Source organism: Zerene cesonia, chromosome 3 (genome assembly GCF_012273895.1).
Source record: "Zerene cesonia ecotype Mississippi chromosome 3, Zerene_cesonia_1.1, whole genome shotgun sequence".
In the NCBI taxonomy this organism is placed as follows: domain Eukaryota; kingdom Metazoa; phylum Arthropoda; class Insecta; order Lepidoptera; family Pieridae; genus Zerene; species Zerene cesonia.
Window position 1 is genome coordinate 2,261,881 of NC_052104.1, and position 15,934 is coordinate 2,277,814.

Sequence of the window (15,934 nt, forward strand, 5' to 3'; positions counted from 1 at the left end):
TTTACTATTTTGTCTTATTTCGTCGAAACCATTTTTTTGTTTTAAAATACAAGTGACCTAGAAACTCAAATCCCATTATCTCATAGATAAGAAAGACAAACTGTCGAAGGATATTTGTCTTTCATCATCATCTGAATCACGAATTCTTTAAGCATTTATAACGATGCATTAATAATGAAAGTACTTGATCTTGTTGCCTTATACATTATAGTTCATACACATGCAATATAAACAAATAGATTTCAATACGACGTGTATTAATGAATAATAATAAACAAATTAATATAAGCACTTCATTTATTAACGTTATGTGTAAATTGGTCGAAAATTATTATCGTGTATTCGTATATTTTTCTTTTATATAAAAACATCAGCCTTCAAATAGACACGTGATATTTGACAAACACCCTCATCGTTCACCATTCGACATTATCTGGGCAATAATCTTGAGTGCTGAAATCTTAAAGTTATTTCTGTATGAAATGTTAACATTTTTAGCAAAACTCTCAACAGTTCAATATTCCTCTTATGTATAAATAATTATTGATTTATCCATCCCCCAGTTCAGTTATATAAAACAGTAGGAAATTTTTATGAATAAATTTTGTTATGAATATTCCTACATTGTATTTTTAATAAAAAATACACGATAAAAACAATTCTAACTTATTCGAAACAAATTATATTATTATAACCTCGTAATATTTATAACCTCGGTGTTTTATTGTTTCTTATTCGCAGACATTCTAAGAATTTCTCAAGAGCTATATCCTCTAGATATGACTTTGTGTAGAGATGATAAAAGTTATAAAGGTCCATAACAATAACGCCTCTTTAAAAGGCTTTGAGATTATTCTTAGCGACCATTGAATTTTAATGCCATTCTCACGCTATTTTCGAACAATAAAGTAGCTTTTCAAGTTTAATGTACAATTTACGAAATAAAATCGTAGTGAATGATGACGAAACAAGAACATTTACATTCTGGAGCAATTGAGATTTTAGCCCAGAGCTGTTTTTTTACCATAGATAATAAATTAAACATCTCTTATGTAGGTGTTCCTAACTAAACCATTGATTTTGCTGTGAGTTTGCTTGAACCTTTCGTGATTTAGATTTAAAATTGCTGTATTCCGGACATAATGATAGACTGATTTTGCTATATTATGTTTTTTATTGTTATTAGATCTTATGAAAGAAAAACTTGAGTAAGGTGGTTTAATATCTAAAACAAAAAATTTAAATGCTAGTTAATCTTGACACATTTAACAGCTTACACGAAAGCTGGACAACTTCAAAATACTAGCAGATCAATACCGGTCAGCTAGTGCTTTTATGAAATCATAATTAAAAAAAAAATCAGCACAGCCTGTGACCCTATAAATACCATTAGCTTGTCAAAATTTCCCGCCAGAAAAACGAAAAAAATCAGCATCGTATAAATCCTCTTTTATAAGAACACTTCATGTTGTTTATCGCTCTGATAAAACTGACAGGCATCATTGATAACATCGTAGGTATCACGTACTCATTGCATTACGCACATTTATTTGCTTTCAGGTTTCATTGAATAGATTCTAAGTAAAGCGTAAATTTAGTCCACTATCAGAAATGTAGTCCTTCATTGAGCGTAATATTTATCCTAATTATTAATATAAGAGAATAACTAAGATAGCCTGATAATGTCTTATCAATATATTCCAATTTTTATTTTCATAAAGATAAATGAGTAAACGTTTAAAAGAGTGTTGGCATATGAAAAAAGATAGTTTTACGGTCATACAAAATATTGCAAGTAATGCCAAAAGTGAAATAAGCAATACAGCCATCTACCATTTCCCAGGAGGCTGAGAACTCAAACAAAAAAGTACAGATAAAACACACTATTCAGATAATTGAGGTCTTAATTAATATAGCCCTTATCGCGTAGCATTAAAGTCGCATTTATACCACGCACAAGAGTTAAATGATAAGATTATTCTGTTTACCAAACGGCTAATGAAATTGGACAGTCGGCGATCCCACTTGGACTCTAACTGGGCTTTTCAAGAAGTTGACGGATATTTAGAGATTGGATTTTGTTTCTTTCATATCTTTAATGACTTCTGTGAGTACATTGTGATCTACCATTTTTAAATTCATACATTCGCAATATCTTTTGATTTCCTTTCACGGTGCTGTTAACATTTCATTCATGAAAATATTTTCGCGTATTACGTATAATTAGATATCGGAATTGCTTTGTTTCGTAATTTAATGTAATTAATATATAAGCACCATCCGTATGTTTTAATTGTAACCGTTTACAATTATAATGAAATAAATCTTATATTATTTTAAATTATGAAAACTTTTTATAATCTGAATTATCTCAAAAACCACAAATAACTTCAATTGTTATCAAAAATAAATAAAAATAATACCCTTTTATTATCATTATCAGTCACCTGCGTTCACTCTGCTGCCAAAATTTAAAAATGACACAGTTTTAAAAATAGAACTGTATAATACTAATTTTCGATTTTATTATGATTCGACAAGGATTATGATGGCTATTTCCGAACGAGTGTAAATTGTGTAAAACGAAAAAGAAAATGTGCGATCGACTCGAAACTTTATCAAAAGAATACGACAAGAATGTAGTGCATGCAGAGCATTCCAGAAGTGTTGGTTAGTTGTAAATATTTTTTGTTTTTGTTTATACCAATGATTAAGATATCTATAAAATTTTTTCCATATATTCAACAAACCTGTTACTGTCACCTTATGCTTACTGCAAATACCTGGGAGTTGTTGTTTACAGAAATTAAATACTCACTAACTAGAAGTATGTACCATCTATCTGTTTAATTCTTATGCTGATAACTTGCGAACATCCTCCATCATTAATAAACCGAAACGAAAAATTTACAAAATCTCGTTCTGAATTAACTTCATCTACATTCCCTTAAAAAGAGCAAGCTATATTTTCTATTTATTCATCACCACATTTTACGTCATTGTTATATCTGACTAAGAATTACGTCAGTGGCATCTCTAAACTGGATAACTTTGTCATAGCGGGCAACCAAGCTGGTAGGTCACCTTAATTATTGCCCATGAATATTGGTAAGAGAAGGAAGGATGCCTTTTGAAGAGTAAGAGATAAGGAAAGGATTGATAGGATTAAATGAATCAAGTAGGATTGGTAAAGCAAAGGTTCTGAACTACTATTACTATTTTCGCTGTTATTTCAGGACTATTCACGATCCCGGAGTATCCCGAACTGGAGCTGGAGCGCGGTATGTGGTCGACGGTCCTGGAGGTGCTGCTGACGACCCTGCGGTACCTCGCGCCGGCCACCCTCCTCACGCTGTTCTGGGGGCACCAGCGTTTTTTCTTCAACGCCTTGAAGTACGTCGATTCGGCTTTTCGAACCCGTAAGTATGAACTCTAATTACATTAACAAAGTCATATAAAATTTGGCATTGTACCCGTTAAATCTTAACCCCAAGATAGAGGCTGTTTCAATTTAAGATAATTCTATGAATCACAAGTTACTTACTCATATACTGTATAGAATATTAAGGGAATAAAACAAACAATTTTGCCATAATTAAAACAAACTAATATTCTTAATAATGTTTTAAATTGTAATGCATCAGTTGTTTTGTTTTAAATCATAGCAACATCATAAACGCGTAATGCTGTAATACGTTAAGCCCTATAATCCCTAGTTAAATAGATTACTTGGTTACTGGCGTGCACGTCATGTACCTACATATTATGTAATAATTAATATGGCATAGAATAGCTATAATAGATAAATAGTTGACTGTTTCGAATGGGTTTTTGGAATACATACAAATGTTTTAGCTAGATATCGGTTCAAGAAAATAACTTGGTTCACTTCAGTTCAATATCTGATCTTTTTGCGGTCGAAAGGTAATTAATTTAACACACTTCTAATTTAAAGTACGCTTAAATGTAATAGAGCAGTCTAGTAAACTATAGTTCATCAGTTTTCATTTTGCTTTTGTGACCTAATCAAGGAGAATATTACGAAGGCTAGGTGCCTAGCTATTATTACAACATTTTAAATAGATGTAAGCTTGTACTTTGTAGAAATGATATACTTCATTTTGTGTTAGTTTTTATTATAAGCTAATTGCCTTAAACTGTTAAATACTTATACAGTATACAGCGTCATACAAGTTAACATCAGACTCCATTCAACTCATCCTCATTTTTCTGAAAACCCATTTTACTGTGTTCTCCTACTCCTATAAGTAAGAAAACACTCTAAAGTTACCAATGCTACCCCCGGAAAAGCACCTACAGTACCTATATCTCTATAGAGAACTCATTTTACAGCCTAAGGGGTTCTATCGGGTTTTTCACTTGCGTATCTACCTTATTTGTATTACATATCCTTAAAATTTTATACTTGCTCTGTATGGATTAACTCTTACTACTTTATGGTGCATACACATAATCACAACACGTCTATTCATTTGCCTTTCTATTGCATAAACATTGGCGACGATGTTCATTAATCAGTCATCGTTTCCCTCATCCATTCAAAAATTTCTATCAGTCTTAATACATCCTTCAAATTTTTCCAATTTTTCGACTACAAGACTGAAAATTACCATCAATTCTTCCAGTTATTTTTTCAAGCGAAGAACAAAAGCAACAGGTGATCCAATGGCTCTCCGAAGTCGGTCCTGTCAGGGTGGACGATTTGGAGACGGTGTGGCGCCATGGATGGATAGTTTGCGGCGTGTTGGACGCGGCTCTCCCTGGCGCATGCGCGGGACATCCTCCCACGAGGCTGTCCCTGAAGCATGCGCAGGCTATAGCTGACCATTACCTTGGAGTTGATCCGGTAATTGAAGATTTTGTGTTTAAGGCAAATGAGTAGACGTGTCAAAGAAAGTAGGCATTAATTACTCCCATAAGTTTAAAACACATACAAACTCCTGATGTAAGGTTTTAAGACATAAATTCTAAATGAAAATTCAATTTATTATCATACCTATAATATTATGTAAACCATTATGCATTATAATATTTTGCATACTATAATATATTACAGGATTTATATGTTATTTCAGATGTTCACTCGACAAGAACTTGAAGCGAATGAAGTCTTAAGCAAACATGAAGCTTGGAAATTAATAAAGTACTTGGACAGAATTCGCATCGCTATAGCGAAACTTACACCACCCTCTACTACTTCCAAACCAATAACAGACTGTACCACATCTAGTTCTACACAATTTACTCTCGACTATATTGCAAGGGGTTCTGGACTTATAGCAGCCCAAATAAATAACAAGATGTTTTTTAAAATATATCCAACCGCTCAGCAGTCGCTTGACCCAGGAGAAATAACTATTGTCATCAAGGGACCGAAAAATATTTACGGAATGTCTACACTATCTCCAATTTTAGGAAAAGCTCAGATGATAAGACAAACTTTACTTGGTCTTCAATCGAAACCGACGAACTACACCGATAATGTCCTTCCAGTAACTCAAGGTGCCACGTACTTAAGAAACTATGGAAAAAACGATATGAACAAAACGTACCACATACCTAAAACACAATACGATATTAACATTAATGTTGAGAGAAACCCTGATCACGTAAAAATTGGATACACTGTACCTATGGAAGGAAAGTATGAAATATCTATAACGAGCCGAGGGGAAAATATAGTTGGGTCACCCTTTTTTGTTACTGCATCCAAAAATATTATGAATATTTTAGAAAAAGACAGTTTTTGTTTAGAAGACGGTGAGGAAATTGACATAGTGGATATCAAAAGTGATAGAAAAGTTGTGCTTCGAATTGTAGATTTTGTAACTGAGAAAATGCTATTAAAGGAAAATGGAGCACTAGAAAGGATAACAGAGGACGAAGCAAAAAATTTAATGGAATTAGATTCTTTAGAGAATTCCATCAACGATGATGAAATCGATAGACCAACAACCGTAAACGATTTGAACTCTTCATCCATGCAGAAGTCCCAAAAATTTTACACTGTTGCAACAAGAATATTAAAAATGAATAGAGTATGCAAAGCGTTGTATAATTTGGACAAAGAAAAGTCACATAACTTGTCTACAGATTCTTCTACAGGCAAGCAAAATGATGTACCTGACGTAGTCAACTCCACATTCCTCGAAAATCAAACTACAAATACTTTAAGTGCTAAAAGAGAGAGAATAATTATACCTGAAAATATTTCTGTGTCATTATTTATGGATAAATCTTCTAAGATTGAAGAAGCTACGAATATTAAACCTTCGAGCAAGGATACAAATGAATTGTATTTGCAAAATTTGGAAAACATAAAAATGTTGCAGATTCCATTCGACGACGATAACATGTCTACAGATACAATTCAATCGACTAACAATCCATTTTTAAATGATATATATGACACAACATATACCGAAAAGGAATTTGGTTCTTTTATAACTAGCGAATATGAAACAAATAATTCACAGAACGAAGAGTCTCACATATATAGCAATCCATTTATTGACTTTAAGCAAACAAGTAAAGAGTATCAAGAAACAGTGTCTTTAAATATAGATCATGGGAAAGATTTGCACGACAATTTATCAGTTATGTCAGATGAAGCCGCTGAGCGAATAGAAATTATTGAAAATGAGTACATAAATCCTTTTATCGTTTTAAATGAGACTGAAGACGATTCAGAAAAACTTCCTGTAACCGATTTCATTATAGGGGCACCCGTTTCATTACCGCCAGTTATAGGATCGCCGATTAAAGAGAATACACCATCTTTGAATTGTAAGAACGACAACAAAAATTTGCTGGATACTTTTCAATTTAGAAAAGAAAATGAAAACGTTTCTTTTATATCTTCACAAGAGAGCTTAGAACAGCGAGAAGAAATTCCTTCCATATCGCCTTTTCACAGTTTAGGTTCGGATACATACAATTTCCTAAGTCAGAGTAACTTGCAACGGAGTAGAGATATTTCACCTAAAGATTTGTGGGATTCTGCATACGTTAGCATCGATGATAATGCAAGTTCACCTGACAATAACAACAATAACAGTGATCGTTCTGTATCCGAAACTCTTATAAAAAACAACTTTGTAACATCTAAAGAATTTCATAACCCATCAAACATAGACAACAGGGAATTGTGGGATGGCTCCGAGGAATCAGAACATAATTATATTCCTGAAGATACTCGCAACTTTAGGTGGGAGTATAAACGCCCAGTTTTTACGCCCATTATTGAAGAAACTGAAAAAAGTCTTACCTCTGGCATGAAGGAAAATGTTAATGAGAATGAAACTGATACAGTATCGAAAGCATTTGCTGAACTCAATGAAATTTATAACGACATTTTCCCAAATCCCGAAGAATCCATAGCTTCTGAAAATGAAGGAAGTACACTACAAAACTTCGAAGAAGAGTACATTATTGAAAATGATAACATCCGCGTCGATTCTGCGTCTGAAAATTCATCAGATGTGAAGAGACATGCGGGGGAAATAGAAGGATCGATTTCTGAGATTCAGGCAAATGAAACTGAATCGGTTTCAGCAAGTCGAGACCTTCATGCCGAGGAGGAATCCAGCAATAAATCAAGTCAAAACAATGAAGAAACACAATTTGGTGATTCGGCCTACTCTAATATTGTATTAGAAAAGAAAAGATATTGGGATGAAAAAATTCGACAAATAGAGGCTAAAAATTCTGAAGAATCAAAACTACAGCAAAGAAGAAAACGTATATCTGCTAAACATTTTAAATATAACGATTCTTTGAGTAAGCGAAAAGGAAAACAAATTGTTAAAAACTTCTTGAATTCGGGTGCGCTAAAACAATCGAATAACAATGATAACGCTGAAGAATCAGTTCGTATTAATACAGTTCAAGTACAATTCTCCGAGAACTCACGCAGTGATATCAAATTGGTCAAAAAATGGAAAACTTATTGGGATAGCAAACTCGAAGAAGAAAATAAAGAAGTAATAGCTAATTCACAAAGTTCCTGTGTGAGTGTAATAAGTAATATAGAATCAGTCAACACTGTAGACTATGAAGCAGTTGATGAACCTACGAGTACTGGTATGTATCCAAACGTATCCATTATTGAAAATGATATTTCACCTGCAAAAAGTGAACTGCCTGAAGAAGTATTTAAAGCATTCGAAACATGTCCTAAGAGATTTTTTGGTACTTCAAGAAAACATATTTTGAATAAAATTGATAGTTTTTTGGGTAAACCTACTTTTGAAAGCATTCCCAAGACGGAAAATATAAGTCTAAGTCATGAAACTGGTTTAGTTTCTAGTCGCATTTCTTTGTTCCATAATATTTCTCAAACCGAAGAATTGCCATGGTTGCGATCACACCATAAGCAAAACAAGAGCTCAACGTATAATAAACATAACAGTAGTACAGACTCTAATAAAGGGACGTCTGTTGATCCTCAAAATCTTCAATATGAAAATGATAAACAGGAGGCAAAAGATGAAGAATTTACAGAAATGAAACAGGTTGAACGCAGCGAGGATGAGACAAGCACCAATATTTCTTTAGAAAAAGGTAAAAGTATCGAATCAAATATTGAAAAAGAGACTGAAAGCAACTTACAACAAGGCGAAAATAATGATATTCAACATCAAACAAATACTCCAGATAATGATATACCTTCGCCAGTTACAGAAAATCATATTGTTCAAGATCTGAGAACCGATAACGTCCAAAGAAAGGTTAAGTGTCGCAAACTGAAGTCTTTTAGCAAATCAGAAATGGACATTTTCAGTAAAATTTCTACTAGCGAATTAACTGATGACTTTGATAAACGTAAGTCGGTCGAGGAATTACCTAGAATAAATGTTAAAAATTTCATCAGTCTATATGAGGATGTTTCAAAGTCTACACAATCCGAACTAACAAAATACAACCAAAAGACAGTAACGAACCGCAAAATTATCTATAACTCGAGTTCAAGTCCAGGTAAGATATAAAAATAAACTTATAATTTCTACAAAAATTATTTAAAGATTTAGTGTGTCATAATATACGTTAAATTTATTATTATTTAATATACTTACAGGAACTCCAAGCAAGTCTCACTATATGCATTCAGCATCAAAACACTTTATACGTTCAAAACATACAGAAGAAAATGAGACCATATCAAAACAAGTTACAAGCCCTAACCCAGAAGCTCATACACGATGTAGTTCAGTTCAGAGCACACACGAATCCATCCCTGATAATGAAAAAAAATATATCAGTCTTTCAGATATTGAACTAGAAATAGTTGACAAACAAGAAGAGAAACACGAACCATGTGCAACACAAAAACCTGAAGAAACTTTACAAGTTGATTACAAAAGTCGTTTTAAAATGGCTAAACAATATTTCCAGTCGCTAGAAGAATTAAGAGATGTTAAAAACAATAGAAAAGTTAGTGAGTGTAAAATTATAGTCAACGGCCGATCAACTGAATCTCTTGATGAAAACGGAAAAGAATCAAAGGAAGACGCTAAAAGTCAAAAAATTAAATCTAAATCAGATTCAATGCCGTCGTCTGAAATTTCGAAAATAGTGAACGAAATACAGGGAGAAACAAATCAGGATGACGCAGAATCAAGAAAATTGGTTAAAATATCAGAAAAATTTAATGTAGAAGACTTATTTGAGGATGTAATGGAAGGAAGGCTGAGCCGTCAGGGGAGTTTGAGAGGTATTCCACATAAAAAAGCAGTTTTGGAAACCTTCAAGTCGATGGAAAACGTTTCAGATAACAAGCTTAATTCCTACGAGTTGGCAGTGTCGCAGGTTAATGACTTTTCTCATCAGTCACAAACAAAAAATGCACAGACTTACCTAAGTGAATATCCATACTTGCCCACAACAGATCCGTCCAAATTCCAATCTAGATTCGATGCAAGTGCATCAGGTTTGATTTCGTATAATGAACTCTTAAAATCTAGACCTAGAAGGAATAGTGTGCCAGATATCAGACTTAATCCCTCATTTACGGAGAACCTATGATAACTCAAAACAGTTGTATTCTTTCATGTCTAGATGTGTCATATGTCAATTCTTTGTAATTACCTATACTGTAAGAAAAAAGCTTCATACAATTTTTTTTTTCAGATTTTTTTTAAATAGCTTTGACCTATCTATCGAATATATTTTATGTAGAGGAATACCCATCTTAACCTTCTAACAGTATTTAATTGTACCTTATAGTAGTAAAATATGTTAAGCTAGATGAGTTTTGCTTGGATCAAACGTTTTCGTTGCAATATTATTACTTTGTAAATATAGTCAGTGGCATAATTGTTTTGTTCATGTCGTTTTGTTATTTTTATACGTTAAGGCCCTTGTACAATGTGTACAGCATATGAATCTTATTTTAATTGGATAATGCATGTAGTTATTTATTTCATTAGTTGAAATTAAAATTTTAGATGTTATGTGTGTGTATTTATTTAAAATTTTACCTACAATCCTCTTTAAATTTACATGGATTCTCTACGCTCATATGAAAATAATGTTTATTTAGTATTATGGATTATTATATTTCATGGGACTTGCATTTAAAAAGATTAAATTATTGGTTTAGTATGATATGTATCGGGTACACTAGCTATATATATGATTAGCTAGTAAAATATTAGTACCGGTTTTTTTTTAAGTTCTCTTGATTATGAAATTTGTAATATCAAATACAAATAGTCTCTTCTAGATTAATGTCTTCAATAGAATCAAAATATCAAAACTTTAGTCTATTCAGGAAAAATAATAAATATAATTTCAAAAGACTAAAAATCACGCTTCACCCATGAAATTATTGTATTGTCACCGATCCTTGGAAATCAATTCGAGTAGATTACATACAACAGGTGAAGCTTAAAAGCGTATTTAGATAAATAGGATTGAAGTATTTTACATATATTATGTACATATTAAAAACAGTGGGTAATTGAAGCAAATAAAACACACCATGTTCTTTTCGTAGTTTATTAATCAGCTACCTAATTACAGAATATCCTTAAATATTATTTACATATAAAACTATTCATTAAATTCTTTGATCCATCGTTATGTTTTATTAGATTTGCAATGTCGTAAAAACAATGAACGCTTAGAAAGAGCGGCTATTAAATTTAAAAAGTTCTTTAGTTTAAAAGAGGGAATTTGGGATCAAAATAACGAGCTTTGGCTGTTGTTATTTATTTTAACAAGTTATTGTTTGTAATAAAATAGTAAGTGTTAATATTACGATACAAATTAAACTATAGAGATCTCTTTGTTGTTTGTTTTTTTTATTCAATTTCTATAATACCTTATATATTATATTTAGTGTAAACAAGAAATGAACATAAGCCTTTCTTCTATTCAACTATTCTTTATTTAATTTTTTAAATTCAAAACAGCATGATTTGCTAATTATTTTATGTTTTGTGGTATTATTTCAAAAATGTAATTTACCTACTTTATCTGTACCTACATTTTGCATATGCGGGTATATGCGTGTATGATCACAGATAAACCAAGACGCGATTCTCAGCATAAATACCTCATCTATGCTCCAATTGAAAATCTAAGTATTATCTAAGTGTGTTACTTAATATGTATTTGCACATACGACGAGGCGGTGTCACTTCTCCTCGAGCGAAGCCAGGCGGCGAGGCTAGGCGAGGCCTTGTCTGCTCGTGCTTCCAGTTGTTGATAATATGCCTCTCGTATGATACGGAAGGCGTCCACACTGCGATATGGTAACTTGGTGATTGGATCTATGTAGCGGGCTGGTCGTCTGAAAATAATTATTTTTATATATGAATCGAGTTCGAGGTTTAAATATGAAGTATCATACTATTGACATCATAAAAATATCTGTGTTTAAGAAATAGATACAGAAGAAAACAAAAAGTGTTTATATCAGGCAAGAAGGACTGAAGATGTCCAAGAAAATATATGAATAAGTATATGAATAATTACGCTTTCCCTTTTGAAAATACTGTTTTAATGATGTTAATGTACTGTACGGAAAATGAAATCTTCCAATTAAATACCCTGAAAGATCAATATATAACTTACTTCGTAACGGCACATAGCATTTCTCGTTTTCGTTTTGGCTTCCTTTGTGGGAAACACGAATTGAATGCTTTGTTCTTGATGTCGTTTTCGAACGAAAGCAGCGTCCTCTCGTAGTACGTCACATTCTCTTTGGGTTTCGGTTTATCTTCCTTTCTGTAAATTTTATTTTTTTATTAAATATAAAAATTCTTACCTTATCTTACTTACTTACTTACTCTTATCTAATTAGTGAAGTCTGAATAAGTTCCTTTTTTTGAAATGTTGTGAATTGTACATAGGAAATACACTACGAAAATAAATTATTATTAAACATAATAATAGAAATTTTATTTACATAAATAGTACATAAAACTATTTTTAACAAAAAAAACAGTTCAGCCGAATATTCCGAGGTAACAAAGCTATAAAATACAATCGAATTTATAAATAACTGATTCAAAAGTTTCTCTCAAAAAAATGCTTTAAACAATGCCTATGTATCACCAAACTGGTACAATTAGCCATAATTAACAGCCTAGGCTCCTAATTGTAATGTGCCTTACTTCCTGCATATTATCTATTAATATTATAACTGTATTGTTAAAGAAAAGATTATGAAACTGCACTCTGAATAGAACCTAGTCTATTACTAAATATCTAACGCTAAATCAGGTCCATGCCTAAATCTTCCTTAAGTTATGAAGCACCCCTTAAGTTTACTTACTTTGTGCCATCATCCAACTTAATCTCCTCTTCTGGCCCCACAAAATCCACATCCATTTTGCTGGAGTCTAATTGTTCATTATCATTTTCAGCTTTTAGCTCCACATTGTTACTGTCACTTAAGTCTCCTGGTGTTAACATACCTATAAGTATTTTTAATTTTTAGTTTTATAGCATTGAAATGCTTTATAAATTAGAAATTTTGAAAGAATAGAAAAAATTTGATCACGAGGCAGGATTCAAACCTGCGTATCTTGCCTAACCGTAGCAATGCCTAGCCTCTCGGCCACCCGTGATCCTGCCACAGTAATCAAATTTCTTCTATTCTTTCGGTTTCATGTGCCTAAGGGGCACCCCACGCCATCTATTGAGATGATTAAGAACCATCACAACCAATACGAAACATTATTTCAATGATTACAATATTGTATTGATGGAACGCGGCCTTTGTTAAATTTAATTTTTAGTTTTATAGCATTGAAATGCTTTATAAACGAGAAATTTTTGAAAGAATAGAAAAAATTCAGTATATTTACCATCCTCACTTTTGATGATATCACTCAAGTTTATATCCGTTATTGGTGTGAGACTAGACTTGTCCTCTGGCGCCACTTCGGACACAAGTGGTACGGGCACGGCGAAAGAATGATACCTATAATTAATTATATTATTTACTCAATTGGAATAAAATTTGTTTGAATTAAAAATTAGTGTTAAAAAAAAGCATAATATTGATAAATTGGATAGTTCCAATCAATACTCACTTAATTATTGGGCCTGTTATAGTTTTCTTTATTGGTCTTATTTTCTTTCTCTCCAATTCACTTTGCTCGAATCTCTCTGAAAATTCATTTCATTATATTATATAATAAATAATATTTTTTTTATACATATTCAATGAAACTCATGCTAAATTTAAAATAGAATTTTATCAGAATATTCAAAACAAGAAAATATGTCATATCTATACTTCTAATATAAAGCTGAAGAGTTTGTTTGTTTGAGCATGCATAATCTAAGGAACTGCTGGTCAGATTTCAAAAACTATTTCTGTGTTAGATAGCCCATTTATAGAGGAAGGCTATATATGTACCACGGGCAAAGCCAGGGGCAGAGTACTAGTAAAAATATGTGTAAAGAGAAATACTGTCCTTTCTGCCCAAATTATTATATTTTGACAGCTATAGCATAAAACAAATTACACTTTTTTACCAATAAAACTAAACTGCCTTCAAATTATCAGAAAGGGATCCACAGGAAAAGCAGATTTCAAATATCACAATGTTGAGTCGAAAGTTCAAATTCATAACCTTCTCCTCTTTTATTAGAATAGATAAAAAATATGAAATGTAGCAGTGTCTAAGCAAGATAAAAAAAGAATATTATAAATACCCAAGCTTTTTAAATTCTCCTTCTCAGTAATTAGCGCTTCTTCCAATAACTCCTCTTGTGTGAGCGGCTTTTCCTCAACTTTCTTAACCTTTTTCTTTTTTAATTCCGATCTTATTTTGATTCTTTCTAGTGTCTCCGCAGACTTGACGGCCGTGCTTTGTCGTATTGATTTTCGTTCTAAAATATGAAATGTTGTAATACGTCTTGTATTTGTGGCATTTTCTATCCTATTTACTTGGCATATTAATTTTGTAATCAAACACTATATACAAACTTACCGATAGAAGTGTCTATAACTTTATCAACATTCTCAACTACTTCCTTTGCCTTTGTTTCTCTCGGTTTCTTTGTTACGACTTTAGTCTCCGCTGCAGACTTTCGTTTTCTATTTGGATCCTAAATATATGTTTAATAAGTAAATAAATTGTCAGACAAATTAATGGGATTACTGATTTGATACATATGGTATCGTTTAATCAAATTTTTCATAACAAAATCTAGTCTAATGAATTTATTTATGAACACATGGGTGGATGCAGTCCTGTGTATTGATAGAACCATGAGCTCTTTGAAATGAGACCATCAATTGAATAAATGTGTATGTATATCATTATAGCTCTTGCATTCATCTTAATAATTAATAATTTAAGATTATATACAGAGTAAATGAATCCCAACTCACCTTATACACCTTTCCGCTTACTTTCTTTTTTTCCTTAGATTCTGCTTCTTGATCCGACACTGGATCATCATTCTCATCAATATCAAAGTCAGAATCTACAACATCATCCACTTCCTTTTCTTCTCTAAAAGTATTTACATGATGAGTTTTTGAATTGATATTGATATTGTTATGAAATAAATTACTTTAAAAACATATTTATAATATGTGACCTCAATAACAGAAAACAGATTAATATAAATCTTAAAAATTATTATACAACTTTTTTAATTTTCTTGTAAAACATGACTTTTGAATTGTTTAGGATTTTTTATTGGATTATTTGTATGTAACGAAAATTCTTTTCATAACGCACATTATATATGGTTATAACTAAAAAAAGGGTATCCATGTCACCAAATGTGTCATTGTAAGAAACTGTAATAGCCAAATATCGATCCGGCTTGATCGTCAATTTGATCAGTGAATATAATAGTTCACTTTTAAATCATTTGTCGATCGTTAACGTTTTATAACATCTAAGTCTCGTGGTACATACACATAGTCTTGATCTTCCTCCGCCTCTTGGAACCCTCCATAGGTAGTTTTATAAAAGTCGTCTTCTTCTTCTTCATCCAAAAGCTTTGCCATGCGATTGCCAGCATTGGCACGGCGTTCTCTTTGCGACATTATTGGGCTTTTCAATAATAATACAACAACGAGTTGTTTTTTATTAATGTAAAGGTCAAATTATTAGGATTTTATTTTATTAATAGGACGTCAACATTACATAACATACTAAGAAATAAATTAATTCAAATAATAATAAATCTCAAGCGCAACACAATAACACACCAAAACCAAAACTTGAAACTGACACTTGTACATACATGTCAAAATGTGAAGTGATATAGGACGCGTTCATAAACACTATTAACTACGATCATGTGAACTCTAATTGCAACTGTATTAATTTGGTAACGTACTTAATTTAGATAAAATATAATAATAATAATAATAATAATAATAATAATAAAAACATTTATTGATAACAAGCCACACAGAAAAAAAACAGTAAAT

The 15,934-nt window shown here is 31.9% G+C and overlaps 2 protein-coding genes across 2 annotated transcripts; one reads left to right on the forward strand and one right to left on the reverse strand.

The window, feature by feature from the left end:
* Positions 1–2,594: 2,594 nt before the first annotated feature.
* LOC119839095 lies at positions 2,595–10,472 on the forward strand. The gene is made up of 5 exons (XM_038365291.1): positions 2,595–2,670; positions 3,237–3,419; positions 4,647–4,867; positions 5,097–8,997; positions 9,098–10,472. Exons 1-5 carry the CDS (start codon positions 2,595–2,597, stop codon positions 10,042–10,044), a joined length of 5,328 nt encoding a protein of 1,775 aa, XP_038221219.1. The 3' UTR covers positions 10,045–10,472.
* A 933-nt stretch (positions 10,473–11,405) lies between these two features.
* Positions 11,406–15,726, reverse strand: LOC119839320 (vacuolar protein sorting-associated protein 72 homolog). Its single transcript, XM_038365567.1, has 9 exons — positions 15,414–15,726; positions 14,876–14,999; positions 14,472–14,589; positions 14,194–14,370; positions 13,566–13,641; positions 13,338–13,453; positions 12,803–12,944; positions 12,100–12,252; positions 11,406–11,815 (listed from the first exon to the last, which is right to left on the reverse strand). Exons 1-9 carry the CDS (start codon positions 15,542–15,544, stop codon positions 11,623–11,625), a joined length of 1,230 nt encoding a protein of 409 aa, XP_038221495.1. The 5' UTR covers positions 15,545–15,726; the 3' UTR covers positions 11,406–11,622.
* Between the last annotated feature and the right edge of the window lie 208 nt (positions 15,727–15,934).